At 60.0% G+C, this 24,097-nt stretch overlaps 1 protein-coding gene across 3 annotated transcripts in view; it reads right to left on the minus strand.

Annotated features, from left to right (window-relative positions):
• STK32C (serine/threonine kinase 32C) overlaps positions 1-24,097 on the minus strand; it is a 71,093-nt gene that overhangs the window by 3,334 nt on the left and 43,662 nt on the right. The window contains exons 3-10 of one of the 3 annotated variants that reach the window (XR_015155460.1): positions 9,623-9,774; positions 9,112-9,285; positions 8,348-8,385; positions 8,161-8,250; positions 7,140-7,243; positions 6,448-6,564; positions 5,092-5,217; positions 4,887-5,014 (exon numbers count right to left, since the gene is read on the minus strand). Coding sequence is in view for 1 of the 3 variants with exons in the window: in XM_086378225.1 (XP_086234351.1) it covers positions 4,887-5,018; positions 5,092-5,217; positions 6,448-6,564; positions 7,140-7,243; positions 8,161-8,250; positions 8,348-8,385; positions 9,112-9,285; positions 9,623-9,774 (933 nt within the window). In the remaining 2 variants the exon portion in view is untranslated. Of the gene's footprint in view, positions 1-4,886; positions 5,019-5,091; positions 5,218-6,447; positions 6,565-7,139; positions 7,917-8,160; positions 8,251-8,347; positions 8,386-9,111; positions 9,286-9,622; positions 9,775-24,097 lie in introns of all 3 variants that reach the window. The other 2 variants (XR_015155461.1, XM_086378225.1) reach the window with 2 other exon arrangements.

Raw genomic sequence — 24,097 nt, forward strand, 5'->3', positions numbered from 1 at the left:
GATCGTGCGTGTGTGAGCACCAGGCTGACGGCCACCTGGATGGAGAGTTGCAATTCTTTTCCTCATTTCCAGATCTCAGACCTGGACCTGTGGGCTAAGAAGGGGCAGGCTCTTGGTCAGGAAGGCCCGAGCAAGTGTACATGGCAACAACACTCCAGTCCTTCGCAAAGGCATCCGCAACCACTTCCCTGCACATCTGCACATGGGAGAGGGCAAACGCCCGGCTGTTTGGAGGGCTGCTGAGCACAGGTGTGAGCTGATACTTGGCCCACGTCCATCTTACAGTGGACCCCCTAAGGGGCCCACAGCCCGCCAGGGGCTGCTTCTCCCTCCGGCGGCCGTATGCATAACTAAGAAGGATGTATTAATATTTGGCATCTGGCTGAATTCTCTTAGTTCCTTGACCTGTGGAGTAGCAGCTAATAACATTATCATGGAAAAGCCCAGTGAAAGCTCCTGAAACTAGCGTCTCCCAAAACCAGCCTAGATAGGAAATAACAAACAAACCCACATCTAGAGTGCAATGGCAGTGCCAAGCGCCACCGTCAAGGACTTTGGAGTCTTTGTGTTTATCTGTGGGGATCTGGGGGCTTCAAGCAGTGTTAAAGAAGCTGCCTGCCAATGTAGGAGACACAAGAGATATGGGTTCGATCCCTGGGTCGGGAAGAGTCCCCAGAGGAGGCCATATCAACCCACGCCAGTCTTCTTCCCTCAGAATCCCATGGACAGAGGAACTTGGTGGGCTACATCCATGGGGTCGAAGAGTCGGACACGACTGAGTGACTAAGCACAGCACATCGCAGATCCGAGGATGATACTCCTGTTGTTTTCCCATTTAATTCATGAGCCTGGCCTGCGGAGATCAGCTGGCTTGTGGCAGGAGGGGGAGAAGGGACAGATCTTAACCCACTGGTGGGCCAGGTGCCGCCATGGAGCGTGATTCGGGCTCTCCCAGAGCTGATCGACAGGGCTGCCGGCTGCGGCATACAGCCCTGACCTCACACGGCTTTCCTCCCGACGCCCGTAGCACAGAGGGCGGGCGCTATTCTGCACTCACCGAGGAGGACTGAGTATCGAGCCGGCCCCCAGCTACCACGGCTGGAGTCTCTTGACTCGAGAGGGGTGTGAAAGCGACAGACAGCAGAGACGGCATTTCCAATTTTGACCTGGACCTTTTCCGGGCTGACGACACGGGACCGATCCTTCGATGCGATGCTGGGCGGCAGCCGCAGCTACTGGTCAGCCCCGTGACCCCGAGGGTGAACAACTGACGCACTGACACCCACCCTGGACCCAGATGCGCCCTTTTTCACTTTCAGTATTTGATAAGTCAACACTGAGTTATAAAAGAGGCTCTGTGTCGGACGACTGCCGACTGGGCACTGACCTGAGTGCTCCGAGCCCGCATACGGCAAGCCAGGCTGAGCGGTGATGTTCAGGAGGTGAGGGGTAGCAAACGCAAAGTGACTTGGGGCTTTTCAACTTGAACGGGGTCATCAACCCTGACAGAGCCGATGACGACTGGACAGGGGCACAGACTCCGGCCTGAGTCAGCGCTGGACTGAAGGCAAGGGCTACTCAGAGGCGGGGACGAGGTCAAGGCAGGAGGTGACCCCAGATGCCCGGAGACCAAGGGAGGCGCAGGATGCGGGTGCAGGGGAGCGAGGCTGGGGCCGGCGACGGGCGCAGAGGGACTGGCCGCCGTCCGGGGGTCGGCGGGCGGGGAGGAGCTGGCCGTCTCACACCCTCCCTCGCCCAGGCTCTCCCAGGACGAGAGGAGAATCGGCCCGAGGAGCCGCTCGGAGGGCGGAGCGGCATCAGAGGCGGACGGGTGGCGTGGGCAGCGACGCGCCCCAGGGCCCCGCCGGCCCGAGGTGCGTGCTGTGCGCATGCGCTGTCAGCCGGGGCTCTGGGACGTGGCCCGTCCAGCTCTGGAGCCCCTCTCCTCCTAGCGGCACACCTGGGTGGTCCCATGGCCTGCTAGGGCGTTTGGAGCCTTTGCCATGCAGACTCAGGAGGCTACAGAAACGCATGACCCTCTGGGGCTCCTTGCTGATGACTGCCGGGCACAGGGCATAACCCACACTCAGGTCCCTGCAGGTCAGGCTGCTCTCCCTGGACTCCGTTGAAACCCAGCCTTGCTTCCCCCCCCATACCCCACCCCCTGACCACTGTGCCAGTGGTTGCTCCCTGCACACAGTCCTCGGGGCAGACACCCGCGGGCCCTACCAATGCCAGTGCCCACAGCACCTGACCCCAGATGTCACCCAAGGTGGGCAGAGACAGGGCCCGGGCAGGCAGACCAGGTCCCAATCCTTAACTTTGTCACAAATGACCTGCTGAGCAACTCAGACAGAATTCTTAAGCCCTTCAGAATGCCCTGGGGATGCAAGGGACCCATAGGAGCTGAAATGTCTTGCAAAATTAGAACAGTCTGGAGGACCCACACTTGCTGACCCAAGACCTCACCAGAGCCCCAGTCGTCAAGGCAGGGGGGACCCGGCAGGTCAGACACACGGATACGTGGGCTAGACGTTCAAGTCCACAAACAGGCCCCTCTATTCATGATCAATTCATCTTTGAAAATGATGCCAAGCAATTCAGTGGGGGAAAGATGAGGCCAAACAGCACTTGGATGACGCGTGTCCACATGCAAAACAGTCAGGCTGGGCCCCACCTGACACTGTGCATCAAACTAACTGAAAACGGACCCAAGCCTCAAGCATAAGGGAGAAGACTACAGAACACTCAGAACAGAACACAAGGGGACATCTCTGAGCTCAGGTGGTGCAGTGGCGTCTTAGCAATGACACCAAAAGCACACAAGGAAAGAAAAAACAGGCAGGACTTGATCAGGACCGGAGACGCTGCTGCAGACGGTGCCGACCGGAAGGGAGAAAGCCCGCAGACCGGAAGAAGTTTGCAGATCATCTCCTAAGGCACTTGTGTGCAGAAATGTAAATAAATCACACTTATCAGTCAACAGTAAAAAGTGGAAAAAAGGAGTGTTGATTTCAACTCTTTCACATAAAGAACTCTAAGCCATCACTCCCAGTCTGACAGCAAGAAAAAAAGAAGAACCAGGACTTCTGTGATGGTCCAGTGGTTAAGAATCCACCTTCTGATGAGGGAAGGCAGGTCGAATCCTGGTCGGGAACTAAGATCCCACATGCCACATGCTGCAACAAATCATTGTTGTAGCTAAGACCCCACGGGGACAAAGTGTTAATCACGCAGCCGTGTCCAACTCTGCGCGGCCCCACAGACTAGCCCGCCAGGCTCCTCTGTCCATGGAATTCCCAGGTAAGAAGACCGGAGTGGGTTGCCATGCCTTCCTCCAGGGGATCTTCCCAACCCAGGCATCAACCCTAGTATTCTGCATTGCAGGCAGATTCTGTACCATTGAGGCACCAGGTAAGTTTAAGACCCAATAGGAATTCCCTGGTGGCTCAGATGGTAGAGTCTGCCTACAGTGTGGGAGACCTGGGTTTGATCCCTGGGTCGGGAAGATCCCCTGGAGAAGGAAATGGCAGCCCACTCCAGTATTCTGACCTGGAGAATCCCATGAACAGAGGAGGCTGGCGGGCTACAGTCCATGGGGTTTCAAAGAGTTACAGGACTGAGCGACTTCAGGTCAATTCCTAGAGCCATAATAAATAAACAAAGCTGGACCAGCTTGCAGTGCCCCCGCCGGACACCAGGGGCCGCCGTCAGCAGCCCACAGAAGGGGGAGGGGATGGGAGCCCACCTACCTGTTCCCCGAGGAGCCAAGGCTTCCAGGGAGGGCCCCTGCACCGAGGAGGAGCTGGCACCCATCTCTGCCCAGGACCCGGGCATGGGGCCGCACAGGGTCCCCCAGGCGTGAGAGCCGCTCCCCAGGGTGTCCTCATAGGCTCCGCTGGGCCCCCGGATAGGGGGATGGTGGCGGGCTTACAGTGTTGCTGCTGTGACCCGGCCATCCACTCCTGCAGCCCTAGTTGTCTTGTGAACACCAGCCGGACCCTGGGAACAGGCCCAAGCTGGATCCTCTGCTCCCGGGGGGAACCCCTACTTCCAAGGGCAGGACTGTGGGGGCTGCGGCACGTTACACCACGTCCCCAGGGTGGGGTCCTGACCCCATTCCTAGGAATGTGAAACGAAGTCTCCAGATGCCACCAATCAAGAGAATGGGGTGGTCACCCTGGACTCGGGGTCCCACCCAGTGTGAGCGATGTCCTCATGAGAAGAGGCAGACAAATGTACACGTGTGCACGCACACACACACGTGCACTCACATGCATGCAAGCACACACATGGACACGTGTGTGCACGCGTATGCACACACATACACATACAGAAGTGCACAGACATGCCCACACCGATGTACACACACACGTGCACATACAAACATGCACACGAGTGTACTCCCACACAAGCACACGCATTCACACACGAACACACACACGAGTACATTCACACATATGCACATGCATGTGCATACACACAAGTGCAGTCACACACAAACACATACACAGAAGTGCACAGACACATGGACACACACATGTGCATGGATGCATACAAACACATGAGTGTACTCACACGCAAACACACGCAGAGGTGCACTGGCATGCACACACCTGTGTGTGCACACATGCACGCACACACACGTGGGTGTGTACACATGCAAACACACAGGTACACTCAAACACATGCACACACGAGTGCGCACACACATGCACACACACAAGTGCACACACACGCAGGGAAATGACCCTGAGACCACGGAGGCAGAGCCTGGCCCCATGTGACCCTCCAGAGCTGGGCAGGCAGGAGGGCCTCTGTCCCCCACCACGGAGGAGGGGTTGAGGGGCCAGAGCAGAGGCGGCTGGGTGCCGGGCCGCGCTCACCGATGGGCAGCTGTCCCTGCTGCTGTCCCGGGACCTGCTCTTGGCCAGACGCTTCTTCTTCTTGTGCAGCGGCCGTGACTCCAGGATCATCTCCTCCAGCTCGAAGGTGGGGTCGCAGTGCAGGCGGCCTTTCTGTGGAAGATGGCACTGAGCTGGTGCCCAGCTGCCCTCGCCCGCCCTGACCACCCCAGGCCTGTGGGCTTACGTTGGGCACGAAGCCAGGCTCCACCTTCTTCTCGCTCAGCTCGGCCCACAGCACGCCGGCCAGAGCAGGGGCCGCCCGCATGTCCTGCAGGCTGGACACTCGGTGCTTGGGGTTCACGGTGAGCAGCTGGAACAAGGCCCTGGTCAGCGGCCCCGGCACAGGGCTTGTCTCCCTGGACCCACCAGCACGCGGCGGCTGCAGCCTGGCTCACTGCTCTCGGTAACCGGCTCAGCGTTGCAACAGGACAGGACTAACGCTCACGGGCCCAGGGCCGCCCTGCGGGACTGGCTACCATCACAGCCGCCCCTTCCAGGGGGAGTACCGGAGACCCTGGCCGAGGTTTCCCCAGCGAGGCGTGTGGATCCTCCCCACCCCCCACCTGGGCCTGTTGGGGCACAGTGCCCCTTGGAGCCACCTGGGCCGGTGTGGACACAGCGGCATGCGGTGAAGGCTGGTTAAGAGCCCCTCTCAGGGGCGGGAGGCCTCCAGGTGCTTGGCCACACTGCCAGGACCAGGGTCTCCGGGCACCAGCCAGGACCTGCCCCCTGGGCCACGCGTGTCCAGCACGCCCCTCCTCGCTTGTCCTGAGGCCTCTGGGCACAGTGTGTTGGAGGCACACCGCTCTGAGGAGGGAGCTGGCTGGCCAGTCGGGGGGCGACCCCGGCCCAGCCCTGGACCCCGGGAGCCGAACGCCAGCCGAAGGCCAGTGGCAGCAGCACCGCCCCAGGTCTCTACGGGCTGAGTCTCCGGGACTGCTGCAGACGTGCTCGCAGCCTGGGACGGGCAGGGGGCCTGGGGTCTTCTCTGCTTGCTTCTGGTGAGGGGGCTGGCCAGGCCATTGGGAGTGGACAGTGGCTGCCTACCTCCAACAGGATGAGCCGGGCCTGAGCGGAACCAGGCCCTGGCCGCCTCCCTGACACACGCTGGGGTGACCTGCCCTGAGCTGGGGCGTCAGTGACAGAAGAAATGCAAGGCTTCGATTAGGTAATAAGGATTGACAGCCGCGCCAGCGCTCACACAGGCCGAGCTGCTACAAGATGAGGAGCCCGGGGCCAGGCCAGGCGGGGAGCCGGGGCAGAGATGGACACGCAGCCCAGGATGCAGGAAGCGGCCCCCCGTGTCCAGCCAGCCTCGCCAGGCTGCCCACCCACCCCCCGAGTCCGGCCCACTCACGCTCCAGGCTGCCTGCCCCAACCCCCGTGTCTGGCCGCCCCGCCCCCCGTGTCCAGCCCACCCCCCAAGTCCAGCCGACCCGCCCAGCCCCCCGAGTCCGGCCCACTCACGCTCCGGGCTGCCCGCCCCCCCACACCGCCTCGTGTCCAGCCGGCCCGCACTCTGGGCAGGGCGGGCACTCACCTTGCGTAGCAGGGCCACCGTCTCCTTGGACCAGGCCGGCACGTACTGGACACTCACAGTGCTGAACAACTGCACCAGCGACTGCACGGCGCTGCTCGAGTGGATGTCGTAGGGCCTCTGGGCAGGGGAGGCAGGGCTGCAGCAGGCACCTTCCCCGTAACTTGAGGGCACCCCACCCCACCCCTAACCTCATCCCAGGGCGGCCCCAGGGAAGAGCCCGGGAAGCCTGCACCTCGGCCAGGGAAGCGACCAGAGAGGCTGCCCGCAGGCTGGGGGGGAAGCACAGCGCCCCTGTACCTCCCCCTAACAGAGGACTTGGCCCCAGGGGACCAGCTGCAGCGGGCAGAGGGGGGCGGCCGTCTGAGGGTGCTGTGCCTCGGGGGTCCCCACGAGGGAATGGGAAGGGCAGCTGGGGGCCTGACGAGGCTCTAGCCTCCTAGGCTCCAGGACTCGCTGAGATGTGGCCACTGCAGGGAGGGCAGGGGGACCCACCGCCTAGGAACCTCAAGGGAAGCTCGGGGGCGGGGTGCAGCCCTGCAGGACAGTCCTCTGCTCACCCAACCCCCTCCAGCATGCCGCCTTGCTAACGGGGAGAGTGGACATCCCTGAGCCCTGGGGATGGGGGCAGCCTCAGCTCTGGGCCACCCTGGGAAGTCTGGGGTCCTGGCCCTCGGGTCACAGGAGCTCCGTACCCATCCTCGCAGCAGCTCGTAGGCCATCACCCCCACCGACCACCAGTCCACCTCAAAGGAGTAGCCAGTCCCACCGTTGACGAAAGATTGGAAGATCTCCGGAGCTTTCCAGGAAGGCAAGAGCAGCTGAGCATCCCCAAACGGCAGTCCCCATGACCCCAACCCCCATGACCCCGACCCCCGTGACCCCAGCCCCCAAGGACCACAGGCCCAGTGACTGCAGGGCCTGTGACCACAGTCCCAGTGACCACAGGGCCCATGACCCCAGCCCCCGGTGACTGGAGGCCTTATGACCCCAGCCCCTGGCCCCCGGTGACTGGAGGCCTTATGACCCCAGCCCCTGGTGACCCAGCCCCCAAGGACCACAGTCCCAATGACCGCAGGGCCCATGACCCCAGCCCCCGGCGACTGGAGGCCTTATGACCCCAGCCCCTGGTGACCCCAGCCCCCATGACCACAGGTCCAGGGCTGGAACCTTGGCCAGGACCAGAGACCAGGCTGTGGCCAGAGCTGGACTGAGAAGCAGCCCTCAGTGGTCAACCTGTCCTTTTCAACAGGCTGCTTGGTTCAATTCCAGGTCCGGAGCCTGACGAGGGAGGTGAGTGTGCGTGCTAAGTCACTTCAGTCGTGTCTGACTCTCCACGACCCCATGGACTGCAGCCCGCCAGGCTCCTCTGTCCGTGGGATTCTCCAGGCAAGAATACTGGAGTGGGTTGCTGTACCCTCCCCCAGGGGATCTTCCTGACCCAGGGATCGAACCCGTGTCTCTTACGTCTCCTGCAACAGGAGGTGGGTTCTTTACCACTAGCGCCACCTGGGAGGCCCCTGTCAGAGCGGCCTCTCGTGGTCAAACCCACAGCGCGCGTCCGTCACTTAGAGCCCCTGCACAGGTCAAGCAGCCCGACCCGCCACCTGCTGCCGCAGCTTTAGGGAAGGGACCCGAGCCCCCCAGCCACAGGTTGGGGTGGGAGGCCAGCTGGCAGGCTGGCGGGGGTGTGCGGGCCGGGCGGGACAAGCTCACCCATGTACGGCTTGGTCCCGGCCAGTGCGGTCGCCCTCTCGCCGTCCTTTATGATGGTGGCGATGTTGAAGTCGGTCAGGTGCGCGTGCCCTGTGAGGAAAGAAGACAGCGTGAGTGTTAGAGGGGGACGTGTCCTGCAGGTGGGGCACCCCTCCTGAGGCTTTGGCCACTCACGGCCATGGCTCACCTCGCTCATCCAGGAGAATGTTGTCGGGCTTCACATCTCTGTGGAAGGAGCAGGGAGCGAGGAGGTGAGGCCAGAAATCCCGGCGGGGCAGGGGGTTCCCACGAGCGGGACCCCAGGAGCCCAGCCCCTCCTCTGCCGGGGCCACAGTGGGAGGGCACCCAGCACTGGTCGGGCAGGGTGCCGGAGCCCAGAGCACAGAAGCAGAGCCCGCTCGCCTGGACCCCTGGTGAGGGCCTCGCAGAGCCCCCGGTCTGCCCGAGGCCGAGCTTGGCCTCCCGACCTCCTGACTCGGTCGGGAAGCGTTTGTGCCCGAACCACGACCAGGTCAGCGTCCCCAGGATGAGCTGCAGAAATCACGTCTGCCGCGCTTTATACCTCGTGGGATTTTGTGTTTTGTCCTGTGGACGCAGCTCTACCTTCCTCGTTTGTCAGCCTTCAGATGCTGAAACTAATTTGAATCTGCCAGGGACACGGCAGATGGGCACCAGGGCACCAGCGGGGCGGGGGCAGGAATCCTGCACTTATCAGAGCAGATGAAGGTGGCCTCTCGCCAAGGAAGGCACCGGCGCCCCGTGCCCGGCCTCACCTGCTCAGACATGACCCGCCCCAGGGGGGCCTCACACGTGCAGCTGAGGGGCTGGCCGGGAGCCGGCGCTTGCAGGCCTGGGTCCCACACGTGGGGCAGGCGTGCGGCAAGGGCGGGGCAGAGCACGAGGCGCCCGGGGGTCCTGTGGGACGGCCGCCCCCGGCAGGCGTGCACACACCTGTGGATGATGTGCTGCCCTCGCAGGTAGTCGAGGGCCAGCGCCATCTCGCAGACGTACAGCCGCACCGTGTCCTCTGAGAACTGCACGTTCTGCTGCAGGTGGTAACGCAGGTCCCCCCCAAGCAGCAGGTCCACCACCATGAACATGTCCTCCTCGTCCTGGAACGAGTACCTGAGGGCGGGCGCCTGCGCTCGCTTGGCGGGACGGCCCGAGCCACGGCCCGCCACATCTGCCCAGACCCCCGCGCGAGGGCCCGGGACCCAAGGCTGCGCCCACTGGACACTCCCAGTGACGAGAGCGACGGTTGTGGTGGTGGCGGTGTTGATGCTGCCGTTGATGGTGGCGGTTGTGGTGGTGGTGGTGAAGGTGATGATGGTGCTGGTGGTGGTCTGTGCGTGCGCGTGTGTGTGCATGGGGTCACCTACGCGGCTGCTGGCCCTGGGGGCGCTGTGAGGGGGCAGGGTGGGGGGCGGGCACCTGGGGCAGGAGAGGCCCCCCGGCCGCTCACCAGAGGTTCACCAGGAAGACGTGCTCTATCTCCTGCAGGATCTCCAGCTCCCGGAACACGTTGCGGACCTCGTCCCGCTCGATGCACTGCTGCTTGTTCATGTACTTCATGGCGTACATCTTCTCCGTGTCCCGCTTCTGCACGATGCACACCTGGGGGCAGAGGGCGCGTCACCCCGCTGCCGGCCCGGCAGCTCGGCAGGTGCGACGGAAACCGCCGGACTCTCTGCCTCTGGAGGGACGCGTCTCCTCAGACCGCAGCTGAGCACCCGGCCCGTCACAAAGCCCCTCACCCTGGGGGCCGGGCTGCAGCACGTGGATCTGGGGACACGGTCCGGTCCACACAGAAGGGAACATGACGCCTGGAGGGGCTGCAGCTCAGGACGCGCGGGCAGGTCGGGAGGAAGACTCGCCCCTCCAGTCTCCAAGGGAGCACAGCCCTGCAGGGCCCTTGATTTCAGCCCAGATAAACTGAGACTGGGGCTCCGGCCCTCAGCAACGCAAGAATAAACGTGTGCTGTCTCAAGCCACTCAGCGTGTGCTCACTTGTTACAGCAGCCGCTAGAAGTGAATGTGGCCACCCAGTGCTCCAGGTGCCCTGAGGGACCCAGACAGGGGCGGGTTACCAGACAGCACCGTCCACTCTGCCACGAAACACTGCCTTCCAAGGGCCAGGGCCATGACGGACAGCCTGTCACCGAGCCTTCCGGGCCCTGCTGGAACCCAGGCCGGGAGAGAAGCCGGGGCAGGTGGCCACACCCCAAGGCTCCTAAAGGTCCTTCCTACACAGGAGAACACCCATCTGAGGACAAGGAGTCTTTCTGAATCTTTCCTCTCATTTCAGCAAAGTGGTCCCTTGGGAAGGCTGGGGCACACCCCCTGGTGGCTGCCCTGGCGTGGTGACACCCACCTGGATCTGCCTGGGGACAGCACGGGCCTAACTTCAAGTGCTTTCCTCTCCGGGTCTCTGTGTTCCCGGCCCGACCTGAGAATGTCACCCAGGAACACAGACCGACAGGCAGCAGGCAGGGGCCTGGCCCTGTGTGGTTCCATGACTGTGTTGGATAGAGTGCAGCCACGCCAACTGGAAGCCAGATCACCAGGTGGGCTGCTAACGGGGGCTCCTGGCCGAGGTCACGGGAGAGGGACCCCAGAGCTTCAGTGGACAAAGGCCCATTCCGTGACCGTCAGCCTGGCTGAGCCCCCGGGAGCTCTGAAGACCAGAGCCCCACCCCTGGGGCTGGTGTCCATGCTCCTGGGGATTCTCCCGGGCAGCCAAAAGAGCTGCCCCACCCCAGCTGCGGGGAAGGCCCCTGGGCCCTTTCAAGTGTGAAATACCAGCCCGTCCCACTCTCGGCCTGGAGCTGGGAGCCCTGGGGGACTGGCACTGCCTTCACAGGCCGCCAACCAGGGCGCGAGTCTGGGCCTGTGGTGCAGACGTGAGCCAGAAACGCAAGTGAAACCCTGACACTGCTTAGAGGCCAGGCCCCGGCTCCTTGTCGGACGGAGGCAGAAACACCACATCCTAGAATAACATCAGACCCTGCTCTGGCCACCGGCCAGCTCCTGATCACACAGGCCAGCCACGCCATGCCACCACTCGGTGGACACCATGCCCGAGGGCTGCGGGTGCGGCCAGGCGGCACATCCATCATCGAGCGCGGCTCACGCCCCCAGACCCGCCGCTCAGCCTGATCGTTCGGGTGCAGTGAGATTCTGGGACCTGAGATCCCCCAGCTGCCCACTGGTGGCCTGGGGACTGAAGGGGTCCTCTGGGGACTGAGGTCTGTGGACCTCAGGGGGCCTCTGTGGACCCAGAGGGCGCTTCTGGGCTGCTCTTGGCCTCAGCATCTTGGGCCCTGCCTGGTGAGGGGCCCTGCGCCCCATGGGGCCAGAAGGGCCCGTGTGCTGAGTACCAGGCCTGCCCCAAGAGCAGGAGGCGGTGGAGGGGCGTGGGCTGCCACGTGGGAGGGGCAGGAGAAGCCCAGAAAGGGCACTGTCTCAGGATGGAGATTTTTCCTCCTTAACTTGCTGCATTTTCCAGATCGCTTTTAACACTGTTGCTTTGAAAGCCAGTTGGAATGTTCGAAATGAAAATAAGGGTAAACGGCGTGAACAGCAGCTGACCCCCACCCCAGTTCCAGCTCCGGAGCCCTTCTCAGGCTGAGGCTCCGTTCAGTTCAGGAAGACCTACGGTCCGTGGTCCCCGGGAGGTGCAGGCGGGAGTCCCCGGAGCAGCCCGTGCTCTCAGCGTGGCGAGGAGAAACCAGTGCCTGCGGAGGGGACCTCAGTGACCCCGTCAGTGCACAGAGTGCACCAAGGAGAGTCCAGCGCTCGGCCAGGAGTCCTCTCCTCCCACCTGGCAGCCCCGCGCACACCCGAGGCCGCCACGGCAGGGCCTGGACGCTCAGCTCTGGGGAGGTTCTTCTTGCCCGGGGCTGCGACACGCCGTCTTCTCCCCAGGAGGGATGCTGGGGCTGGGCCGAGCACCGTCCGCTCCGAGGGCCCCAGCACCGCAGCTCAGGGCTCCTCCGAGCCAGAGGGAGGCCGGGACGGATGGAGCGTGAGCGGGACCCGGGCCTCCTGAATCTTTGGGCTCTGTGTTCTGGAATGTTCTCAGCTCATCTTGAATTCTAGCCAAACCCCAAGAGTGCAGAGGTCAGACCTTGCCTCCCCGGGGGTTTCTGGAGCACACAGAAGGACCGTGACAGCAGAGCAGCCTGCAGAGGGGGTCCGGGAGCTGCCTGGAGCAGCGTGGTCTCCATGGGGGGCCCTCGGGAGGGGAAGGCAGAGCTGTTCCCTGGCTCTTCCCATCCAGGCACAGCCTAGTGGGAGGAAGACACGAGTTACAGCTGGTCTGTGAACGTGACTCTCCCTGGGGGTGGGTGTCAGAGCCCGCTGGCCATCCATTGACGCACACCAGCCCGGAACGCGCATGCTACCCCGTCTCTGTGTGACACGGGTCACCTGGAGCCACACGGCCTGTGCCGGTGTCCCCCCACCCCCTTGCTTGAGCTGGGAAGCCTCCAGCGTGGCCCGTCCAGCAGCACAGATTCAGGACAGACTGGGTTGCATTTGACTCTCTGTCACCCGGCGGTCGCTGCTCTCCTGGACTGACCCGGGAGAAGCCCTAGGTCTCGGGGAGGCCTGCAGCTCTCGTGCTGTCTCTGGGGATGGCGAAGTCACACAAGGCTGGTGGGTATTGAGCCCACTGGTTTAGAGCCACGGTAAAGGAGGTGGGGTTTGAGCCCACTGGTTTAGAGCCACGGTAGAGGAGGCGTCCAGTTAAAGATGTCGCTTTCATTGGGCTTCCCTGGTTGAGCACCGAAGAACTGATGCTTCTGAACTGTGGTGTTGGAGAAGACCCTTGAGAGTCCCTTGGACCTCAAGGAGATCCAACCAGTCCATCCTAAAGGAAATCAGTCCTGAATATTCATTGGAAGGACTGATGTTGAAGCTGAAACTCCAATACTTTGGCCACCTGATGTGAAGAACTGACTCACTGGAAAAGACCCTGATGCTGGGAGGGATTGGGGACAGGAGGAGAAGGGGACGACAGAGGATGAGATGGCTGGATGGCATCACTGACTCGATGGACATGAGTTTGAGTGAACTCTGGGAGTTGCTGATGGACGGGGAGGCCTGGTGTGCTGCAGTCCATGGGGTTGCAAAGAGTCCGACATGACTGAGTGACTGAACTGAACTGATATTACTTATATGTAAGCTTCCAAAGTTATATAAAATGCCTAGAAATTTTTCAATGTCCTCACAATGACTGTATGTCATAATTCCAATTATCATCTCAAATTGTTATATGCAACAGAAAAAAACAAATTTCCATAACTGCATAATTTTTACAATAAACTCATCAGATCTTTGACCACGGTTATTTTTCAGTCTTTAGCCATTTACAGATGGTTACTGTTTTACTGATCTTTCCTGAAAGCTTTTATAATCAACTGCAGACAAAAATCTTTCATCTTTAAAAAGTTCATGGAAAGGACTTTGATAAAGACCCTAGAATACAGGTATCTGGTAACTAAGACCACACCATTGAACTTGGTGAGCCTGTCTAAACTAGTGGGAAAACTGATGGGCCCTTTTTTATTTTTTAGATTTATTTTTGGGTGCGTCGGGTCTTCAGCCGTGCCCGGCGGGGTCTTCGCCGCAGCGTCCAGGTTTCCCGTCCCAGGGGCCTCTCCTGCTGTGGACGCCGGGCTCCGGGCGAGCAGGCCTCAGCAGCTGCCGCGCGAGGCTCTCGAGCCACGGGGTGTGGGCTCAGCTGCCCGGCACCCTGTGGGGCCTCAGTCCCCGCCCAGGGAGGGAACCGGCGTCGCTGCACTGGAAGGTGGCCACCAGGGAAGTCCCCTGACGGGCTCTGAAAACTGCTGATCTGAGACTAAGGAAAGCAGGAATAAATTAGACGGGGCTACGCGAGCTCTGAGGATGATCACCGTCCTCATGGCTTTTTGTCTGAGGCACTGCTGGTCCTTTCATTGCGCTTTCCAGGCTCATTATTTTTCTCTTTCCTTAAGCTATTAGCTTTCAGCAATCTGGAAAATTACACCTTTGTAAACAGAACCGAGACATTTATCTTCTCTCCCAATCTGTTCCCTCTAAAATTGAGACTCTTATTAAATATCCTGTTTTCATGAAAATACAGTTATTTATATGAGGTCAGTAGAATATGTTCTCCTATTTAATTTAAAACATTGGTTATGTTACCAGACTTTGGCTGGAATGTCGTATTTTAAAATGATGTAGTGGTTCTCTGGGTTTTTTCACCATGAGAATTTTTGCTGCAAGCAGAGACAATTGGCCATAATATAATTTTTCCATACAAGATAAAATAATAACAAGAGGAACATTTAAAGGGACTTAATGAAACATGAAAATTAACAGCAAAAATTTTTAAGAATTTTAATGTGAAAATAAAAATACAAAAAAATAGGGGCTTCCCTGGTGGCCCAGTGGTTGGGACTCCTTGCTTCCAGGGCAGGGGGAACAGGTTTGATCTAGTTGGGGAACTAAGATCCTATATGCCTGTGGCATGGCCAAAAAAAACTGAACTCATTTAACGTGTGTAGATTCATGATTACAGTGTATTTGGGTGTCTTAGAATTCAAATAATCAGGCAAAGGACGCTGCTGTTTCTTATCAATATAAGGAGCGTGCATAACTGGTGGCACCCATCTGGGTTACGTGGAAATGATCCATCACAAGCTCAGCCCTTGTATTACTTGGCTGGATTCTGTGCCAAGTACCAAAATTCTTTCTATGTCACGTTCTCCACCATCGAACGGCAAAAGCGCTTCAAAAAATATATGCTCATCAAGAATCAGATAACCACTTCCTTGCGGGGACTAGGAGGAGCCTGTCTTATTTTTCTGCCAACTCTAGGATTGCACAATACGTTGAGGAAAGAGCGCATGAGACTGCATCAAGCCAGAGAGTCAGTCATCAGTGTCTCCAAGACTGTGCTGAACGACTCGCCACTTCTTTGATATTAGCCGCAGTTTGGAAACTTTGGGCTTTGACGGGTGGGAGGGATGGCTGTGCCCACAAAGGATTTGCTGACTGACATGTTATCATTTTCCAGTGTAGTTTGCAATCTGGCGTTTACGGCATCGAAACCCAACTGTCAAACCAAACCGTCAACCAATTATCTTATCTTTGATGGCCAAGTAGATGTGCAGGGAAACTGCTCAGGACAAAGATGTTAATAGCGACAATTACAGACAATTCAAATCAGGCTTGACCAGAAACTAAGGCTGACCTTACGGAGCAATGCTTGTAAAACCCTGTGAAGTTCCAGCCTGGTGCCTGCCTTGCGGGCTGCAGCGTTACAGAGACTGCAGTCACTTCTTGGCAGGTCCCGGGAATCTCAGGATACCTTGGGGACACTGAGAAGCGAGGGACTCACCCAAGTGTGTGAGTATTAAAGGCACAGTCTGCTGATGAGATGCTCAGTTAGCTTCTAGCCTCAAGAGGCTGTGCAAAGTCTGATCAGGAATTCCTTACAGAAGTTCCAGCAGAGCAGGAACCTTAAAAGGACCTTAAAAGGACCCACGTGTTCAACCTGCTCTCGTACTGACCTCAGTAATCAGGTCATGTTTAATGAGACCAGACTGGTTTTGCAAACAAATTAATCTTTGATTATCTTCAATAAGAAAGGGCGTGTCTGCAGGGAGAGAACCACACACCTCGTGGGGTGTCGAATGGGCACGTCCCTGTCAGTAATTCACGTTTCCAGTTCGTCTCCCACCCTTCTGATGTGGGATCAGGAGAAGTGAAAACTTCCCCACTAGCTGAAGTGGAACAGCTCCATATGAACCTCAGAGAACCTTCTCAGGTCGTGTGTGGATATCTGTGCTGGTGTGGGGGCAGCACCCTCAGAGCTCACCCGACGCCGTCACCAGAGACGTTCCAACCGCGGCCCAGAAAACGCACTGCACCCGCCGGGGCCTGCCCCCAGCCCCCCAGCCAGCGTGGCCTGGAGGGCTCCCTCCTGGACGCCGCCCCAGCCGCCGCCCTCTGGTCTGACCCGGTTGACTGAGGCTTACCCTGCAATCCTCACTCTTCACTGGTTTCCACTGGGGCCCAGCCTCCCAACACCGCCTCCTAAAATGAGATGCGACTGTTTACCCTGACCTACTCTCAGGACTGAGAAATCGGCTCGTGGATATGGTTCACAGCGGCGACTCTTCCTGGGCGTGTGTGTGTGTGAACGGAGCTGGGATGCACCCTGAAATACGCTCTCTGGTCACGATCACCTCCAGCCAATCACGCTCACAGACAGCAGGGTCAGGAAGGCGCCTGCCCTCCCCTTCCTTCCTGAATCCGGGGAATCACCCCAGGCGGACAGGCTCATCCTCGGGCCGGGAAATCGAGGCCTGGAGAACTCGGCGCGGTGGGCCTTGTTAGAACATCTGTCCTCCCCTTCAGCCTCCCACGGACTCCAGCTACCTTAGCACGTGGCCACCTTGTCTAAGCCGGCACAAAACGTTCAGGTTTTGCTTGGTCTGTGGGTCCTCATTTCCTTACGAGGGCTCCCGTGTCCCCGAACTCACATTAAACAAACATGTGTGCACGCCTCTGTTCCTTCGACTTCAGTTCAGTTGCTCAGTTGTGTCCGACTCTTTGCGACCCCATGGACTGCAGCACGTCAGGCCTCCCTGTCCATCACCAACTCTCGGAGCTTGCTCAAACTCAAGTCCATTGAGTCGGTGATGCCATCCAGCCATCTCATCTTCTGTCGTCCCCTTCTCCCGCCTTCAGTCTTTCCCACCCAGCATCAGGGTCTTTTCCAATGAGTCAGTTCTTTGCATCAGGTGGCCAAAGTATTGGAGTTTCAGCTTCAGCATCAGTCCTTCCAATGTTTTTCAGGACTGATCTCCTTTAGGATGGACTGGTTTGACCTCCTTGCAGTCCAAGGGACTCTCAAGAGTCTTCTCCAACACCACAGTTCAAAAGCATCAGTTCTTCGGCGCTCAGCTTTCTTTATAGTCCAACTCCCACATCCATACCTGACCACGGGAAGACCCACAGCTTTGACCGGACGGACCTTTGTTGGCAAAGTGATGTCCTTTGACTTGAGTCACTTTCATTCCCAGGTGCAGCTGAAAACCCCGCAAGAGGAGGGTGAGAGCCTGCCCTGCTCCGGCCTCCAGCCCCGCACCCCCTCCCCTGTGGACTCGGCCTCCAGACGGCGGGAGCGGGAGGGCACATCTCTGCTGTCCGAGGCCACCCAGGCATGTGCCTTGTCACAGCCACTGCAGGACACGTCTTCCAAGCTGGCCAGGCTGTGAGAGCACCCTGCTTCCTTCAGTGCTCCTGACCAGGCCTGCAGGCAAGGACAGTGCCCACCTCTCACTGCCCTCCCCCGGTCACTGCCCCCTCCCTTCTTCCAAGTGGGCAGAGTCCAGCCAGCACCCTGACCTCCTGCACACCGGCCAGCCCGGGTCAGGGGGCGGGCAGCACGGCCCCTGCCGGCCCAAGACTGGCCCTTGGAGGCCCGCGGCCATCGGGCACAGGCGTGGCTGTCTGAGCCCCATGCTGAGGGTTCCCTGCAGAGTCAGGCGCAGCCCAACACACTCCAGTGGGGTGGCTGACAAGGGCTTCAGGTGGGCGGCAACCCGGCCAGAAGAGGCTGAATGGGCCTGGCCCCTGTGGCTCCGAGGAGCCCCCGATGGGGGAGCGGCCCCAGTGGTGGCAGGTCAGAGCCTGGGGTCTGGTGCCTCCCTGAGCAAAGGCAGTCCAGCCCCTCATCACACGGAGCAGCACCGATGGGAGGGCCGAAGCCTCTGCCTTCGTGAGCAGCCCCCGAGGCTGCGAGTGTGGGTCCTGTGAACCCACTTCCTCAGATGGGACTGTTCTCGCTTCTGAGCTTCTTCCTCCCATAATTGACTTAAGGCAGACAAAGAGGAAATGGAATTAGATCTAAGGTGTGAAAAGGAATAAAGTCTGGGGATCCTGGGGCCCCCGGGCAGCCCCGGGCTTTCCCTGCGAAACCCCAATGACTGATGACCCAGAAGAGTCGGTGACTGATGGCAGGGTCATTGCCATTTTAATTGAATGCTGTTCACGTTTTGCAGATTTTTTTTTTTGTTCCTGGAGCTGACAAGTTGGTCACAGCATTCATAAGGAAAGACAGTCAAGCAAAAATAGCCAAGAAAAAAACTTTAAAAGCAGAAGGAGGCGGGGACGTGAGCCCTGTCAGGTATCAGCACGTTATATAAACCTTCTGTGATAACGTGTGGTCCGACCGTGGAACAGACGGGTGGGCCACCGGATGGAGTGCAAACCCAGAAAGAGACCCACCTGCGTAAGGACGTTCAGTGTGTGATACAGGCGGCCTCTCAAATTTATGGGGAGACTAGACTTTTGATTAAAATATGGTGCTGGAATAACAAGAGGTAAAATATGGCCCATTCACACTATAAGTCAGAATCAATTCCATGTATAACAGGCTTAACATGAATAAGGAAACAGACGTGACTGAGGAAAAAGCAAACGCTCAACCCGGCTTTTCATGAAGAAATGCAGCATAAAGCTCCGCGATGCTCCCTCCTCGCCTGTCGGGCTGGCAGAGGCCCAGCCTTGGCAGCCACCCTGGGCGGAGCCCCGGGGAGCACGGGCCCCAGGGAGGGCTGGCGCGTCCAGCAGCATCACACGCGCATCCAGCCGCCACCCGCACCGCCTGCCTCTAGGAGCCCAGCTGAAGACAGGCCGGCTCCCCCGTGTGCGGCGCGGTACCCACGGCCCTGCCAGCGGCCTCAAAGCTGGGGTGCAGCCGAGCTCACCAGGAACACGTGTGGCTGCAGGTCAACGGGCCCTGCATCCCGACGGCCTGCAAACGTGCCGCCCCACGTGGCAAAAGGCAGCCTGCTGCTGGGGTGACGTGAAGGATGCTGAGAGCAGGGGTTGTCCTGGGTGATCCGGGGGGCCCCAGCGTCCTCATCGGGGAGCAGAGGCCTCTGGAAGCTGGAGGAGGCAGACGCAGGCTCTCCCCGGAGCTGCAGAAGGCCCAGCCCTGCCCCATGGCGACCGCAGCCCGGGGCCGACCCAGCTTGGACGTCCGGCACCGCGACTGCCGGGGACGCGTTTGTGCCACTGCAGCCTCGGAAGCTTGTCTGCTCGCCCGCCTCGGGGCCGGTTGTGCAGGGATGCGGGTGGTCTCGCGGATGAGCAGGACAGCCAGCAACACCGTCAAATCAAAAGCAGAGTGTGGAGAGAGTGTGAGCACCAGGCTGCCCGGCATCTAAGAAGCAGGTCCCGTGGACACGGGAGAGAGGAGCCAGTGGGGATACAAACCCAGCTTCCTCAGAGGAGGACTTGCAGGAGGAAGGCAGAAACAGGACAGAAGGAGCAGGGGTGAGGCCAGACTTGCCTGAACAGACCTGAGCCTGGGCCACGCAGGCTCGCACAGAAGGCCGCGTGCGGCAGAGGAGGCTCTCTGAACACTGAGAACAAAGCAAGAGGTGGCTGCACCCCAGGCCTCCAGCCCCCTGGGCCCAGGCGGGTCTTGGACGTGAAGGTGGCTGCACCCCAGGCCTCCAGCCCCCTGGGCCCAGGCGGGTCTTGGATGTGAAGGTGGCTGCACCCCAGGCCTCCAGCCCCTGGGCCCAGGCGGGTCTTGGCCTCCGGTTCCTCGGGGACGCGCCGTCGGCTCAGCTCGGGAAACGCTCTCCAGACCCGGCGTCCGCATGCGAGCTCAGCGGTGAAGGGCCTGTTCCAACCCAGGCACCCTCGTCTCACAACTAACTCACACAACTGCACAAAAAGCGGAACAAAACGGAGCAGTGAGGAAAACAGTCCAAACTGAGCATGAAAGAGCCTGAAGTCCCGAGCAGGCCGATGTGGGAGCCACTCGGTCGTGTCCTACTCCTTGCGACCCCGTGGGCTGTAGCCCACCAGGCCCCTCTGTCCATGGAATTTCCCAGGCAAGGTTGCCATTTCCTCCTCCAGGGGATCTTCCCAACCAGGGATTGAACCCAGGTCTCCCACATTGCAAGCAGATTGTTTACCACTGAGCCACCAATAAATGAGCCCTAGATAGAAATCAAGGCTCTACCATTAAAATATCACAGGGCACCGTGTGACCGAGCAATCCCATCACTGGGTGTGTGCCCAGGAGAACTGACAGCAGGGACCCAAACAGAGGTTCGCACTCCCGAATTCACAGAAGCCTGATTCACACCCAGGGAAAGGCGGAAAGAATCTCAGCGCCCGTCAGGGGACAAGTGGAGAAGGGAGTGTGGTCCATCCAGGACCTGGACCATCGACGTCCTGGACAGGACGCTGTTCAGCCTCCGAGGGAAGGAGGTTCTGACACGAGCTGCAGCCCGAGTGAACCCCAAGTACCTCAGGCTACACACGCTCCACCGAGGACCCTCTGTGATCCCACCTCACAAGCTGCGTGGATGAGCCTGACTCTAGAGACAGAGAGTAGAGTAGGTGTTACCAGCACTGAGTCGCTCCCAAAGGAAATCAACCCTGAACGTTGACTGGAAGGACTGATGCTGAAGCTGAAGCTCCAGTACTCTGGCCCCTAATGTGAAGAGCTGAGTCACTGGAAAAGACCCTGGTGCTGGGAAAGACTGAGGCAAGAGAAGGGGATGACAGAGGATGAGATGGCCGGATGGCATCACCGACTCGATGGACATGAGTTTGGGTAGACTCCAGGAGATGGTGATGGACAGGGAAGCCTGGCGTGCTGCTTCCATGGGTTTGCAAAGAGTTGGACAGGACTGAGCGACTGGACAAGGGCTAGGGAAGGGTGCTGTGAGTTAGTGTTAATGGGGAACAGAGTTTCAGTTTGGGAAAATGAGAAAGCTCTGGAGATGAAGCGGTGATGGCTGTACAACGACGTGTGTAGATCCAAAGCCACTGAACTGTATGCTTAAAAGTGATAAAGATGGCAAACCTTAGCTTATGTGCATTTTACTAATTTTTTTTAAAGTTAATACCAAGCCAACTTATATCCCAACTAATCCAGTCAAGAACCTGCTCAAAGGCCAGGGGCATGGGTCTGTGACTATGGGGACAGCTCCATGACATCTCTTGGGCTGCAGCCATGCGTCAGCCCTGCCCTGTGTGGGCAGCGAGCTGGGGCGGGCAGAGCGGTGGGAGCAAGTGGCCGAGGAGCCAGGGCTGGGACCCATGAGTGCGGCCCTTGATGGGAAAACCAGGTCTGGGTGCATGCGGTGAGCACCCAGGCCCAGGATGGGGGCTGCAGGGCCCTGAGGATGCTGTTGACGCCCACCACTGCCTTTCCTTCAGAGATGCTGCCCACGGCTCCCGAGACCACCCGAGCGGCAGCAGTTGAGGTGTGGTGGGAAGGTGGAGCCTGGGCTGGAGGTCCATGGCATGGCGCATAGGCACCGACTTCTAAGAGCCAGTGTCCAGATCTGGCACCGGACATCTCAGGAGAAGGAGTGAAGAGCCTGCTCAGGGGGCTGGAAGCTGACGGCAAGGGCCAGAGCCGAGCACGGGCTGAAGGCAAAGCTGTCTCCAGCAGCACCCCTGCCCTGGGCGGCTGCAGACGGCCAGGCTCACATTCCATTCCAGAACCCGGCACGTCTGAGCCTCAGCCACAGCCGCCCTCTCCCCCAGAGCATCTCCGCCATGAGGGAGGCACTGAACCCAGAGGGGCTCCTGCTGTGCTAACTCAGCGAGACGTCAAAGCCGCGCTGCGGAGGGCTGAGCACTCACCATCCTCCGAGCCGTTGCCACAGCAACCGTGAGCACAGGCTTCTCACTCAGATGGCAGCAGGGGGGAGGTTGGGCGAGGTGGCCTCCCCAGGGGGCCTTGAAAACAGGGAGAGAGGCATAGCCGGGAGGCTGCCCCGCCTGCAACCCGTCGCCCGCCCCCCTGCCCGCACCTGCAGTGTCCGCCTGAGGATCGGGGTCAGGAGAGTCCTCAGGTGGCTGGGACCATCTCAGTCCTCTCCCCGTAAACTGGCATGGCCCGGGTACTGGCCACTCTGTCCCCTGAGGCAGGCGCTTCCCTTTCAGCCCCAGATAATTTCCCATCAGCCCTGCAGGAGCGAGAAGGCAGGGCGCCCATCTCACACGGGCGGGGCCCAGGTGGCCAGAGAAGGGTCCCCAGGTCTCCCACCGGAGAAGTGCCCCCATCCCTGCCCTGTTTCACAGCGAGTGTCCTGCCTCGGACCCCACGGCCTCCCGATGGGCCCGGGCTGCAGGAGGGCAGAGGGTGGCTAGGCCCACCCACCCAAACACCGACGGTGCAGGCACCCCAGAGGCCCTGTGGCAGCCCAGCCCAGCCTTCATGCAAACGCAAAGGAAAAGGGTGCTGTGAGGTGCAGGGTACGCAGGGCAATGGGTAAGAGGAGGCCTGGGTAGTGGTGGCAGGAACCACCTACAGTCAGGACCAGGCCTGGGGGGCACAGGGGCCGGGGCGCAGGAGAGAGCTGGGGTGCCCCTGGTCAACGAGTACGTCCTGCCCACTGTGCGGAGCACTGTGTCCAGGGCCGGGCCCTCTGGGACTTGCAGAGGGACGCCCCAGCCCGGCCCCCAGGAGGTGGTCTCCTTCCACAGGGCTGTGCCTACCAGAAGCCTCGACATCCGCTTCCTGATACTGCCCGGCTGGCCGGCTGCCCACTGCTGGGGGCTCTGCAGACCCACCCCTGCCCCCCGGACGGCATCAGCAGGAACGTAACACTTCGGTGCAGAGAATATCGAGCCCCAAACGCCCCCGGCTAAGCCAGGATGGGGCCTCGCTGTTCCCGGGACGGGTCACCCACACGTGGCAAAGCAAGGGCCCAGCCGCCCACCCACACCTGGGGAGGGTGCGGGAGCCACCACCGGGGCCGCCCCGCCCCCCGCCCGGCACGCCCTGCCCTCGGCAGCTGCAGGGAGGCAGAGGGCAGCGGGGACAGAGGGCAGGACGGTGGGCGGGGACACAGAAGCCACCATCTCCAATAAACCGGAAGGAAGGCTGGAAAAGAGAACCATCCGCAGCGACAAAGAAGATGATACATAACAGCTTGACATGAAACAACCATGCGAGCAACATACAACAAACACGACAGAAGCGTGAGGGTCCCCAGCTGCGCACGACGCCAACTTTCCTCCCATTTAATCTTAAGGTGCAAGTCCTGCCCACATTTCAGTGAGGTTATTTCTGAGCTTGACAAAACATATTTGAAAGTTCAACGAGAAATACGAGTACATGAGAGCAGCTGATGCCGTGCAGGGGCACGAGCCGGGCTGGAAACGCGCTGAAGGCCCCGGGTTAGAATAAATGGAGTCCCCGAGTCAGTGTGCAGCCCCGAGGACTCCGACGGACGGATGACAGAGCAGCAGAGTTGGCCGATTAAAAATGCTCCATTCCAGATGAAGTGCTTTTCCAAAACGGAATGCTTTCTTTGTTCTGAGTATCTCAGTAGTAACACTGGTTGTAAACAAAAGGCCAGAGTGAGGCACAGCCCCAGGCAGGCCCAGCGGAGAGGACGGCCTCCTGAGAACGCAGTGAGGGGGCCGGGCAGGCAGGAGAGGAAGGCCAGAGTGAGGCACAGCCCAGGTGAGGACAGGGACAGGCACAGCCCCAGCCCCTGAGGACAGGGAGGCTGCGTGGAGGCCCGAGGAGGAGGCCCGCGGGCAGGAGAGGAAGGCCAGAGTGAGGCACAGCCCCAGGTGGGCCCGGCGGAGAGGACGGCCTCCTGAGAACACAGGGAGGCTGCCTGGAGGCCCGAGGAGGGGGCCGGGTGGGCAGGAGAGGAAGGCGGGGCGAGGGGGAGGCAGTGATAGGAGCGGGGAGGCAGCGGCTCCTGGGCAGGTTGCATCTGGGAAGGCGGGCAGGTATTTGATTCTTGCCTCCACCGCCCACCACCCACCGCCAGGAAGAAGGTGGGGAAGCGACAGACGTTTGATCTAAAAGTAAACACACAGCTTCCGTGTCCTCAGGTAACCAGAGCCCCAGGAAGAGAGTCCAAGCTTTTGGGAGGAGCAGCAA

This window comes from Bos grunniens, chromosome 26 (genome assembly GCF_055505025.1).
Source record: "Bos grunniens cultivar Pamir isolate PY7600 chromosome 26, Bosgru_T2T1.0, whole genome shotgun sequence".
Classification (NCBI taxonomy): domain Eukaryota; kingdom Metazoa; phylum Chordata; class Mammalia; order Artiodactyla; family Bovidae; genus Bos; species Bos grunniens.